The 13,799-nt window shown below is 40.9% G+C and overlaps 1 protein-coding gene across 1 annotated transcript; it reads left to right on the plus strand.

The window, feature by feature from the left end:
- The first annotated feature begins 6,776 nt into the window (after positions 1-6,776).
- On the plus strand, positions 6,777-8,703 carry LOC128710435 (AN1-type zinc finger protein 6). Its single transcript, XM_053805488.1, has 4 exons — positions 6,777-6,893; positions 6,971-7,279; positions 8,231-8,378; positions 8,519-8,703. The coding sequence occupies exons 1-4, from the start codon at positions 6,795-6,797 to the stop codon at positions 8,665-8,667; spliced, it is 705 nt and encodes a 234-aa protein (XP_053661463.1). The 5' UTR covers positions 6,777-6,794; the 3' UTR covers positions 8,668-8,703.
- Positions 8,704-13,799: the final 5,096 nt, after the last annotated feature.

Raw genomic sequence — 13,799 nt, forward strand, 5'->3', positions numbered from 1 at the left:
GATCATCAAGAAGCAGCATTATCAAAGAAACAACAACTCGCCCCTCAAGGTTATTGGCCTTGAAGTTGCTTGGTGCAGTGCATGGTGTGTAGGGCGAAACAAGAAGGAAAAATGCGATAGGTCACTTGGCGTTCACCACATTTCCATGCCTCGCCGCCGTCGCTCCCCCGGACGCTGCTCGAAAAACGCCGTGGTCAGCAAAGCACCCGTTTTGGTCGCGTTTGGTTGTCGTAGACGTAGAATTAGCCATTTGGGTGTGTTGGTAGTGTTGAAGCTTTTTTTTTAAGTATAGAAGAAACACCTCGCTCTCCGTCCGGTTTGGTGTGCGATGGTCAGAGAAATTAGAATTCCGAAGATGGTACACCACCACATCTCCCCGGGGCTGCAAAAAAAAGCCCGCTGAAGAAACAACAAAATTGGCCCTCGGAAAAGGGCACGGTACCACCTACCCCCTCCCAGAGTTCAAGGTGTTGTTTTGTGTTCGATATGGTTCCGCAGAAAAGCAGCACCAAGCGGGGGTCCGCAAGAAATGGCTTCAAAGTTCTTGCACGCGCGCGCACTGTGTGTCTTTGTGTTGTTGGGCTGCGCGCACCTTCTGCATGCACGGTGCATAGTTGCAATTTGCTTTAGCCAACGATAGGAGTGCTGTATTAGCGAGGGGCGGTGTTAAAGTGTGGGGAAGCACAGACCCAGGCTAGGTTGTAATGGCGTTCATTTATTATGCATCCGTTTTATGTGGTTGCTTGTGGGTGGTGAGGTGGGGGGAAGGGGGAGAGGAAGAGAGTTTGCGGTCGGCAAATGTATTCGGGAAACCGTGTTTTGGCTCGATGTTCTATACTTGGAGATTTTATTTTAATACACAAAGAGCTAGAGAGAGAGAGAGAAAGAGAGAGCGAGCGCTCCGCTATGCTGAGCTGAGAAAAGTTGTGCAGTGCAGTTTTATTTTTGTTATGGTCTTGCGAAGGTGGGAAGATACAAAAAGGAAACAAAAAAAAACCAACCCTATATTGATGGCAGTATCAAACGACTTTAGAGCTTGTTCTAAAAACAATCGTGCTCGGTTTGCTGTTGCATGTTGCATAACTCGCTCAAGGGAAACGATCATGTGTCCAAAAGTTTTACTATTCTAAGGGAGTAATACACACACCGGTGGAAAAAAAATGTGTGGGGGGGGGGGGGGGGGGTCAGCTTTGAGAGACATAAAATGTATTGAAAATGAAGGGACTGTCAAAAATGTTCATCTTAGGGAGACTTGTTATCTTTGAGAGATACTACCTTAGAGAGACATGACTGTATATATGAAGATTTTCATCTTTGCATCGTGCGACTCTGATCCTGAGGATAGGAGGATTTTTCGTTATCCTACGTAGGGTTACGTCGAAAATGAAGAATTGAAATTGTTCATTTATTTTCTATTTGTTCTTTTTTTTTACTTGAATCGTCTATTTAGATGATCCAAACTTTATTTCGATGACTCAAAAAAGATGAGAATAATTCAAATATTCTGATCGCGCGACCTTAACGAACATCATAATCATCTCCGAAGGCAAGGTTTCGAGATAATTGCGCTTGAATCATCCTTCAAAGCGTTGCGATGCTGCTTGGCGTTTTTCTCTTTAACATTGTTATTTTGGTATCTCATGAACTTTACATAAATTTTAGGACAAAGTAGATACTCCAAAAATTGAAAAAAGTCCTCTTTAATAAGCAACGGTGTACTATCAGAAATAAAAAGCTCAATTATGTTACGTTGTCTGATTTAAGTTAGTGACTTATCTCTTTTCTGCTATTATACTAAATTTAAAAAGCTGATTTTGGCATTAAAAATTAATCATTTTCAATTGGTGTTACACCTGTTCCATAGCTTTTGCTCTTCATTTACTGTTGTTTCCTCGCAAAAGCACGGGTTTGAGTAACAAAACAATTTCCCGGCTGACTTTCGCAACAAGAGTACTGATGCCGTCAGCTGGTGACTACCACAGAGGGGGTCGCTACTTACTACCAAAAAGAGGCAACAATACAATATACAACAAATAGACCCCACGACACGACAACAATTCCCAATCTCGGTTCACAACAAGCGGCTATTGTTAACGGCTTTTACTCTCCTTTTCTCACGTCCGTTGATGGTCGCGACACGAGAGCTTCCTCACTGGTGGACGGTCCGCTGTATCCGCTGAACAAGAAAAAGCAAAAGACAAAAGATTGTTTACACTCTCCCACACTAAAAGTAGGTTATCAGGCGGGAGTTGGGGGCTTCGGACGGGGTGCAAACTGCGTCGTCTAGAGAGTAGAGTAGCGTGAACTGTAGTAGAAAGAAGGTCGTGCGACGTCATAATAAATGTAAACAAAAAAAAGGGAATCCACCACCACCGAGATCTTTTAACGGACTTAGACTTGGTACACTGAAAATACACTTTCATTAATGAGTGGTACCTCTACAAACGAAAGTAATTCCTGCCAAGGGAAGCGTAAGGCAAAAAGAAAAGTGGTCAATATTTTGTATAAACCTAATAGAAACATTGCCGAAGAAACATAAAAATGTAGCATAAATCATCATGCTCCCAGCGGAGAAGATCTTGCTTAACGTGACGTATTTAGTTCGTTAAAAGCTTTTTAATGGGAATTCTATTGCAATTTCTGAGCGTTCTTAGCAATAGTAGACACCCCATATCCTCCAACAAAACGCCAAAATAACGCTCCCCAGACGCCGCAAATGTTTCTTTTTAATTTTTCTTCTGTTCTCTTTGAATTTTTTGTTCATTAGTATGTAGTTGTGTGTTGCTTTGCAACTCGGACCACGACGTCTGACGTATGGATCCTTCGGCCAATTCGACTTTACTTATATGCTTCTAAAATTTCACCATTTGGGCTGTCTGTCCCTCTTCTATTCCGTTTTACCACTTCATAAATTCCGCCATAGCGCTGTACCCTTGACCGCAGGCGTATATTTCCGGCATACACACGCTTTCGGGTTTGAGCCGCGCACATGCTCTTAATCCTCGGGCAAAGGCTGTATTTCATCCAAAGGCGAAGAGTAGAAGAAAAAAAAACCCGGGAGATTGCTATCGTCGATTAATGCCATACCCAAACCAGGAGAATGTGTGTATGTGTGTGTGTGTCGGTATTTGGTTTTGGCTCGTCGTAGGCCGCGTTGAATTGGGTGTCTGGTTGGAGGTTTTCCGACGTTCGGCTCCTTGCAGTTCGGTCGCTACACACGCACACCAGTGGGAAAACCATTAGACGTATTATTATGGATTATAAATCATCGACGCCAAAGGGCAAAAATAAGGAATGGTTTTCTAAGCGAGAGCATATTCTTCGGCACACACAACAACATCATTCTAGGGACCACCACCATGATCATTAATTGGTGCATTTTCACTTCCTGTCGCGGGATCTCCTATATACATGTAAAAATGTGGCTTAAATCGATTACTTTGCCAATTTTTTTTTCTTTGTGCCACGTCGTCCAGATTAGCTCCGGTGCACCATCTATCGATCCCGGGATTGATTTCACGTTTGGATTCGTCAGTCGTTTCCCCCATGAGTCACGGAAACTGTGAATGATTCATCCGCCGATATTCAATCGTCCAATGAACTGTGTTAATGTTTTGCAATGTTGCTCCACCCGTGGCCCATCAGATACGAATGAATGTGTGAGCATGGCGTGAGTCATAGTGTATGTTACAAGAATTGCCCATTACACCTATGTTTATTTTCATGCAAAATATAGCATACCTTTTTGAAATACTTGTTTGACATTTGTTTGATCCAGCTTTTTGGACGTCGATCATTCGTTAAACTAGTTGAACGTTCGTATTGTCAATTGTGGATGTATAAACTTTTTATTGCCATTAAATAGTTAAATCATTGAACCGAGAAAGCATGAAACAACAACAGCAAACAAAAATGTCGGAACTGAGAATTTAACGGTATTACGCATAGCATAGAAAACGCAAATGGCTTACGATTGAAAGCATATAGCGTGTTTGGTTGCGGAAAAAAAAGAATATGGCAATGTCTGAAAACAAATCACTTTCAACGCGTCCGAAAGAAAAAGAAAGGAATGCTCGGAGAAGAGGTGGATTATGAGTGTGTTTTTTTTATTGTTCTTCGTATTGTTAGTAACAGACGGAAGTTCCACTTTTCTGTACCAACCGACACAACCGTTTTCTTCCTTATGAATGCTCGTGCGTGCGTGAAAATGCATTATTATGAGAAAACGCACAGCATAACTGCTTCTCCTCTGGCTGTGTCTAATGCCTCTGTCTGCAGAGGAAGTGGCGTAGTAGTTGCAGTAGTAGTAGTAGTAGTAGTAGTGGTACGGTTACGTAAACGATTTCTCCCTCTGTTGATTTTGTGATGTTGTATTTCGCGGTTAGTTAGTCGGCTTTATTTATGATTTTTCCCATTTTTCTTGACGTCGTTTTTTTTTCGTTATTTTTAGCTTTGTTATAATGCTGCATAATGAAGAGTTTACTGTTTCAACTTGTTAGATCGTTTACCACATACAGTGCAATAAAGAAATGCAATGAATCCAATTAAAACAGGTTTATATTTGTTACATTAAATCATAGTTAGATAAAATTCAGTATACAAAAAAGATACCCATTTAGATTTCAACTTCTTAACTCTTAGCCTATCAAGCGTGTTTATTGATAAACAATTAAGCCCTAAAATTAGTTTGATTTGATGTAAAGCTTACAAATCTCATCCAATAGTTCTAGTATGTTTAAGAAAACTCCCAATAACCATGGTTGCAAACTATATTTTCTTTCGGTTACCGGAAGAAGGAAAAAGGTTTCCCATGATGAGGTGGTGCAATGCATGCGAAACGGAATTCAACTAATTTCCCATTCATGTGAAGGGTGCACATGGTGCATGTTAAACAATAAATTTTCTTCCTCTTTCGTTACTTTCTACTTAGTCGAACTGAACATTAGAAATATACGTACAGGAAAAGGAGGAAGCTCATTTATCTGTTTTCCATTTTAGTTCTTCCGCTATCACACGATTTGGGTATGTTGGTTCCGTTGTGTCATCGTTCGCTGTGTGTTGTTGTGAAAATGAATGTTGTAAGGAAGAAAATCAACATTTAGTATTACTATTTATTTATTGCGCAAGTATCAGCCCGTTCGAATACATTCCCATTCGTTGTTTAGCATTATTTATGTCGAAGTGAGTGATATGTTTCATAATTCAATTTTTGAATGAGAACAGTTGATAAAAGCGCTTAACAACAACGTACAATAGAATGGATGTATTGTAACTGTAACTAGAGTTGCGCACGGAATCAAAGTTCATTTAAAAACGAGCACAAGATGATAATTATGACCAAAAATGAGACACTGCAGACGCTTTTGCTCAATCTGCTCTGAAATGAGAAAAGTAGCTCAGAAAAAAATAGCGAACCCATCAAAGTAGGTTATGCGCGTATTTTTCATTCGTCCGTTTTCCTGACCTCGTTCGGTTTCGATGTTGCGGCTCTCGCGTTCCGGCGACCGTACGCTCAGCACTATTTTATCACCAACATTAGGAAACATGCATTCACCTTCTGCTTCACCTATGCTTCAACTCCCACGAGAAAACATATTTGCCTGTGTGTACGTGTATTGCATAGTAGAAATTACTTGGGAGAGGGGGATGGGTGTTACTTTGCTGAAAAAGTTTGGTCTAGTGAAGCTGTGGAACACATAGTACTTCTATATTAGCGCGTTACTTTACCAATACAATTGTAGCGAAATAAACAGTGAAAACAAAATAAACTTACATTTTCTTCCTCCTTTCTGTTTTACTCTACAGATCCATAAACAACCAATTCAACCGTGACACGACCAAACTCGAGACTTAACACTTTCGTCAATATCCCTTGGATACTTTGCGACATAAAAGTAAGTAAACGATGACAGTGCCACACCAGCACACAAACACCTACCAGCAACTTGCCAAAATTCTTGTCTAATTTCGTTTTTGTCTTGTTCAAATTGCAGACACCTTCGAAAAGAAGGCACACGCAACAGCGCCTACTACTCTAAAGGTTTGAAAAAGGTTGCCAACCAACGGCCAAAAACACGTATTACTCTCAGTTTCCACAAAGCGGAGAAGGGGTGCGCGCAAAGGAAATCCCCTCTATGTGTGCTTTAGCGAGTGATCAAGGGAGCCACCGTCGCAAACAGCTGTATTAGCTTAACGACAGCGCAAAATACGTCGCCTGGACACACGAATATCGTGCGATCTTTATTTTAAGTGCGTATTACTTTCTACTTGTTTCATTGTTGACCCACCACCACTACCGTGGCGAACTCGTTTGGTGCGGCGGCTTAAAATCGATTGATTCGAAATTCATCAGCAGTAATAACGAAGTGTGTATTGGATTGGAGAAGCCATACCTAACCAAGTGGGCTGACCTCTAGAAGTAGCAGCAAAAGCATTCTCAAATTCGAACACATTCGGTTTGGGGAGAGAATTCAATGCATGTTACATCGAAGTAACCATATTTCACATAGCGAGTGAAAAGAAATTTAAAGTGAACAAAAATTCTGATTGAAGAGCGTGTGTTCCCTCCGGTGGTCGGTGTGTGCTGTGCGTTTACTACTCCACGAGCCGTGACAACGGTGTTGAGGTCAAAATTACGCTTTAATATCGTTAGCGTTTAGACGGAGGCGTAGCTGTTAGCGGGCGCGAGAGTGTACGAGACAGTGTGAGGCCACACACAGGAACTGTACTGAAGTTACGAAAAGAGTGTGCGTGGAGAGAGAGGGCCACGAAACTGTTGGTGCGGACAGGGGAGGATGGAGCGCGAATCAAATGCAATGCAGCCGATGTGTAGATCTGGATGTGGGTTCTACGGTAATCCGGCACAGGATGGATTATGTTCAGTTTGCTATAAAGTAAGTAGTACTAAAGGGACGTGTGTGCGAACCAACATTGACAACATCCCATTTCTTCTGGTACTTGTGTTGAACAGGATTTGCTCAGAAAGAAGCAACAACCACCGGTTAGCAGTACGCCTTCCAGCAACAATGCACCTCAACAACCTGCATCTGGCCAGTCGGTAACAGCGTCCTCAATTAGTATCCGTCCCGCCGTGACGCCGCAAAGCTACACCAGCAGCATTGGTAGTAGCAGCACAACAACCACATCAGCCTCTGCATCTGCATCGGTCGCGTCGCCATCGGCGTCGTCCTGTGCCGCTTCCGCCAACAATCCGGTAGTCTCCGCTACCTATACAGCACAACCGACCGTGCACAGTGCCCTATTCTGCTCGGACAAGGACGTGAGTATTGCGAACCTGTGTCGCATAAATCTTAAATCGGTGCCAGTATATTCGTTTTACATTGCATCTAGTTTCGTTTGTCATCAAAGGACCAAAATAAATCATCCGCACAAAGTGAAGAGGTTGACGAGGATCATGATGAGGATGAATTTTATTTGGAAATTGAATTGGAAAACGAATCTGATTCATTTGTGGGAGAAGTTGTTTTAGGTAAACAGCAGATGGTGGATGACGAGGAGTATAATTTATTTTTTGTCATCGAAGCTCTTAGCGATGAAGATGCATCTCAATCAGATACTTGTTGCAATGTTTCGCTTGTTAATGAATCAACTGAGGAAGCCGGACATTCGAACGGCATGCAAGAATTTAACAATGAAGAAGCACCTGTACAGAACACGAAACCAATCGGGCCTGTGGTTAGTGGGGCGAGACTTAGAAAGCGGGTAAATTAGAAAAAACTCATTAGTTAATTTTATGATGTTTGAGGCGATTGGATTATAATTTTTCTTCAAGTTGGTTCCAAAATGGCTTACAAATGAATGTCGTTTTGATCTAATCTAAGTTTAATCCTGTGACAAGAACAAACTGTTCACACATATCATTATAATGGTGCTAAATCAGACAGCATTTGATTCCGAAGTTGAAATTGTTTTGCTATTGTTGTGTAGGTCACACTTACCTCTGGGGTAGGTTCGATCCATAGCTACAAGTAGCTTCAGTAAGTTCAACGATATCATTAGGTAGAAGGAAGCGTAAGCGACTTTGACTAATTGGTACTGCGCGTTCGGTTCGGAATGGAATCCAAGTAGTTCCAATAGGTACAAGAAAGCACGAGTGATTTAGCAACCGTCAACTAAAACAGAAGCCACATTGTTATACCATTGTTCATATCTTTGAAAAGTTTAAAAAAATTGTGACTCATGCTTATGTTTTGCTTGTTTTTATTTTCAGAAAATTAACACTGAGGACAGTGGTAGCCTTGGAGGACATAGTAATAACAGTTCCATAGCTGATAACGAAGACAAAGATGGTGATAAGGATGATGCCAAGAAGAAGAAAAACCGTTGTGCAACTTGCCGTAAGAAAGTAGGACTAACCGGTAAGTATGCGTATCTTAGTTTTTCCCTTTGAAAGGGAAAACAGAACTTTTCTTTTGCACAGCTTTTTGTTTGCATATTGCACTTACTCTTGCCGAATGTTGCCTGCAATTGCTAATTCTGGATTTTTTTTTTGGCCCAGGATTCGAGTGCCGGTGTGGTGGACTGTTCTGCGCGATACATCGATACAGCGACAAGCATGAATGCTCGTTCGATTACCGGGAACTCGGTGCTGCAGAAATTAGGCGTAATAATCCCGTCGTGGTTGGCGAAAAGATTCAGAAAATTTGAACACCCATCGTGCCATCGTATCGTAATAGTTCGTCACAAACACAGTTCAGCGGCGGCATTCATCGTGCGGCAGCGGCACTGCTCACCAACATCGTTACAGTCACACCACCACCACTATAAGCATATGCCGTCATATGTCTCGTTAAATTCGTAGCATTTTCTTCTCGATTCCGTCGTGTTTCCCACATGTGTAGTATTGGAAGCGGGGTCGGGGAGATGGAATATGGAAGAGCAAGAGGACACAGAGAAAAGGTGTGGAAATTCTTATGTAAAAGAAAACATTCCGTCAACTCCTATCTGGTGTCTCTCCATTGTTCAATGCGAAATTTGCATCCTCCGTACGCGCTACTTCCTTAGTCCGTTTGCTTGTTGCTTTGCCCTGTGTAGCGCGCTGTTCCCGAGCATATTTCATACTTGAGAATCACTGACGAGCGTAACTGGCGATCAAACTACCAGCGCAAACACGAATAAGAAAGCGAGCAACAGTCGAGCCAACCACCTGCGCAGGAAGATGATAAACACTTGTGGGCGAAGGACGCTACCGTAAACTTGCGTCTCCCGTGTGCATAGTTAACAATGTGCCCAATGGGGGGAGGAGGGAAGAAGGCTAAAAAGGAGGCATCAAATGGCGCGCCAAATTTTAGTTACTAGAAAATGGCGAAAACACCGACATTGCTGGCAAACAAAGGAAAAACCCACACAAATATGGCAAAACGATTCAGCTAGAATACAACTCATCTGAGCACGCGGGTGTGTATTTTCGTTAAGGAAAAATAATTATGAAGGTAGAATTATTTTACAAGATTACACACACACACGCGCGTATATACGGATACACAGCACAACACACAACACGCTACAACTTTACGCTCGAAAGAGTAATGAAATAAGACACAATAAACAAGCAAATACACACTGTGAAAGCTATAACGCGCACACACACCCATACACGAGCACGTACAATGCTATACGCGTGAAACACATCCATGCACTCGCGGGGTATGGTAGACTGAAAGGCGGAACGTTCAACTAGAATCACTTGCGTTGATCTAGTAGCCCTTACCTAATGGATAACCCAACTGAGCTTTACGGAGCAAAGAAAGCATACAAACAAGGATAAGGGATATAAGTGCTTATGCAAATGTTTGTCATTTGCTGCGCGCCTACCTTCAGTAGTCCTTCGCGTGTATGCGTATGTATGTGCATGTGTAAGTTGATAGTAGAACCTCCTAAACAATCAAATCCTAAAGATTTTATTTCCATTATGAATGCAAATCAATCTTAGCAACAAGTGCAAGTGTGTAGGCATAGAGTGCGTGTGCGCACACTCACACGATATCTGAAACGAATGTAGATTGGCGAAGGAGCAGGAATTGCTATGGATGATGAGGTTTTTCATACACACATTTGGTTCGTTTTCCTTTGTTATCCAATCCTTAAATCCCCCCTGGTAGTAGAAACATTATCACGCTTATTATGTTTTTCTTTTACACAAATGTATGATAGCAGTAGCAAAGTAAGTCAGTAATACACGTATTGATGATAAAGCAAATATTGGTTTGATGAGGAGAGAAAAACAATACACGTTCGATTGTTTTTTAACTCCTTTTTCTTCGCTTTTACTGTTTGTGTGAGTGTGTGTGCAAAGGGAAAATAAACAAAACACGTCTGATCAGCTTTTTTTCATTAGCAGCTAGTTAGTACTGTTATTGCGGTAAATCTCTAAATAGTCGTCTGGTTGGTGCGATCAAAGCAGTCATCAACCGTGCGTTGCATATTGAGAGTATTAAGTGGTTTTCTTCGTGAGAAAATGTAGATCTGCATGCTTTGCTGGGTCTCTTCATACTTCAGACACCCAAAAAACACTTGTTCTGAACCATTAAATTCTAGTTTTATCGATGTGTACATAGGAAGTATATATATAACGCTTTTGGTTTTCCTTTTCGCCTGATCCAATTCTGCGTTTGTGTTGGAACTGATTCGAATCAGTTGTTTTTATTCGGGGACCTTTTTTCGTTTTAAATCGTTTTATCAGCGCTTTGTTTTGTCTTTTCCGTTTTATTCGCTAGAGTTTTGCTGAAATCGAATTTCATTTTTAATGCCTTTTCTTGTTCTATACACAATTGACTACTTTTTGTCTGTTTCATCGTGTTGTTGTCTTGTTAGTCTATTTTTTTTTCATTTTCTTTCGTGTTTAAGTGCTCCGGCGTGTGGTGGCACTATCTCTTTACATTATAGCACAATTCCTTATTGTTACCTAAGCGTTGCGCGCAAATGAAATTGCTTGCGTGTTGAACTTTATCGAAATTTAAAACTTTTATTCTGTTAATTGGAGTCAGAAATGTAAAACAAAACACAATGTAAAAATATAATCAGCTCCTGTTTTCCCTTTTCCTTCTGTCGCCATCGAAGGGAATGTGTAAAAATGCAATAACCTGAAATGAAACATCATTAATTTTAATGCTTTTCTTTGCAACCACACACTCTCGAGCGTGCGAAATAAACTCCGTTCTCCGTAACGATGCAGAATATGCAAATGCATTGATTAGTCCACACGAATGGATATGCAACAATAAGTTAAAACTATTTTAAAAAACGATGTGCAGTCCACGAGAAGAATAGTGTTTCTGTATCAATATCGTGACAGTGTAGCAGAGAGCAGAGGATCGTGTAGGTCAAACCGATATAGATACACACAAACACATACACTCACAACCAGCCAGCCAATTATTAAAAAAGGATCACCACACATCTTCCAAAACAAACAAGTATAAATAAAAAGGGTAACATTTAAATGCAATTCTTCTTCTTGTGTGCGAATTGAGCCGTGTACGTGTTACGTGTGCGTGAAGTGTGTGCGTGTTGTGTAATTTGTTTATTACTTTCCTTATTTTTTTTTTGGTTCTGCTTGAACTTAGTTGTAGGGGCGTGCGGTGGATTGGCGGAAACACGAATTAGATAATGGAACAGATGAAACAAAAGGGATGAAATATGAATGGATAAGAAAAAAAAACAGAAATCTAATTCGTATATAAATATACATATACAATATAAAAATATAAAAAAGTACTATACATATTTGCATATATATATATTTTACTAACAAAAAGTGGAAAGAAAATATGAACAAAAAAACATAAAACAAAACAACAATGCTTATTACATCGGAACGAAAAGTCAACCTAAAAAGAAAACTAGAAAGAGAGAGAACAGCGTTTAAAGAAAAACTAAGCGAATAAAACTACTGAAACTTTAATTGTTTAAGTAAAATGCGACCACAACACACGTGTGTGGTGGAGGTCGTCCTAGAGCGAATGCAAGCGAATGGGAAACAAGTGGAACGCGAATGAATGAGATATATTAATGAAAAAAGAACCGAGAAAAGGGGGAAAGGAAATGCGCATACAAGCAAAGAACAGAAATATTATGATAAGAGGCAAATAGAGTTGTGTCGCTCTCCGTACATGACCACACCTTTGATAGCCACACACACACACCCTTTATCGATTGTAATATAGACTAGTAGACTTGTATCTGTAAAAACAAACGGCGCAACTAAGAAAGATACTATCCGATATAATGCTATAGCGAAAATGCGCTGATCCATCGGTAGAAAGCATCAACGTTCGACAGCGCTGATTGGAATGACGACACATCGTCAAGAACGAGTTCGGAACTAGGCCCAAATAGCGTTTAGAAGAGTGTACGAGTAAATTGTCGAACAGTAACCACTACTATTACTACTGCTATTACCACTGGCCGGTCAGAAACTTGAAAGGCTCCATGAAGCTATTGACGATCGTAATCCAGCTTCTGGCCACAGCTGCCAAAAAGAAAAGCAAACACATCATCAATTAATTCCCAATATTGTTTAAAAAGCCTTCATCCTTCTTAGTACGACAAGCGTGCATAATGTTCGAATAGTGGTAAACGTACACTCATAATGTACACCTTATCAAGAAAGGGAGAACCAGCCCGCGCAAGGTAGAGATGGCAAAGGATATGTTTTTGGGCAAATCGATTTGCTACTAACCATGCAATTTTAGTTCGGTTGAAACGAAAAGAAAAAAAAAGCTAATTGCACTACACTTGAGATTAGGTTTTTATCGAATTACACGTATGTACGTAGCTATCGAATGCGATACATGCCCTCGGTTTGCAAAGGCCACGGCACACAACGGGGAACAAGAGCGTTCTATTCGATTTAAAACATTTGATTGTAGCGCTTGGAGAGTTACTGAAAAGCAATGCGTTTTATTAGAATATTTCCTATACAAAAATATGTGGAACCGCCGATGAAGTGATAGAGCGAGCGCGTTCGGTCTCAAATCGCGATCCCCTTACGCACACTTTCGCTTGTCTATCCTGTGTGTGGAATGCAAACGGCAAGGTGTAAATTCTGTGGCGTGTTGTACAAAACGAGGTTCGGTCAGTCAGAGGAGGTTCCTTCAGAGAATACTTCATTCGGATCCATTACCGTGCGGTGTGTTTTGGGTTTGGTGAAACACACGGGACACGGGCAGACCTTCAGCCCGCTCCATTTAACCCCCGATTGTGTTTGATTTTGGTTACGTTCGGTCCTTAGCATTTAGCGTTCCATACATGCGTATGATTTATTTCGACTCTTCCTTCGTACTTTATCAAGCCGCACGAAGTATGATTGTGGAAACAGAAGCGATAGATTTTTTAGCGTTAAGGCCAACCACTAGACAAATTGATACATGTTGTGTTATTATTAGTAGAAATGCCCGTAAGAAAAATTTTACCTGATCTATATAATCGTTTCGTTTTTCATTTTATTTGTCTTTCCGCATTCACTTTCTCTTCGCACTATTGTTGTTTCATCTGTACACCGGTTTGTGGTCATTCAATTCATGGTTTATTCGTCATTTTGTCATCTCTTTTAACACTGGTAGTGTGTCTGTATTGTATTTGACTCATAGCATACCCATGTTTTGCTCTTATTTTATAGTTCTTCTGCTATTTTGGCATGGTTCTATTGTGTTCCCTGTGCACGTGGAAAGAAATTTAGCTGGTTCAATATTAGCACGCTGCTTCGTAGTTAACTATTCTGCTGCATTCGTTTTCCTCGCTTGTTTGGCATCTTGCTGTCCCATTTACTTGCCACCTTT

This window comes from Anopheles marshallii, chromosome 2 (genome assembly GCF_943734725.1).
Source record: "Anopheles marshallii chromosome 2, idAnoMarsDA_429_01, whole genome shotgun sequence".
In the NCBI taxonomy this organism is placed as follows: domain Eukaryota; kingdom Metazoa; phylum Arthropoda; class Insecta; order Diptera; family Culicidae; genus Anopheles; species Anopheles marshallii.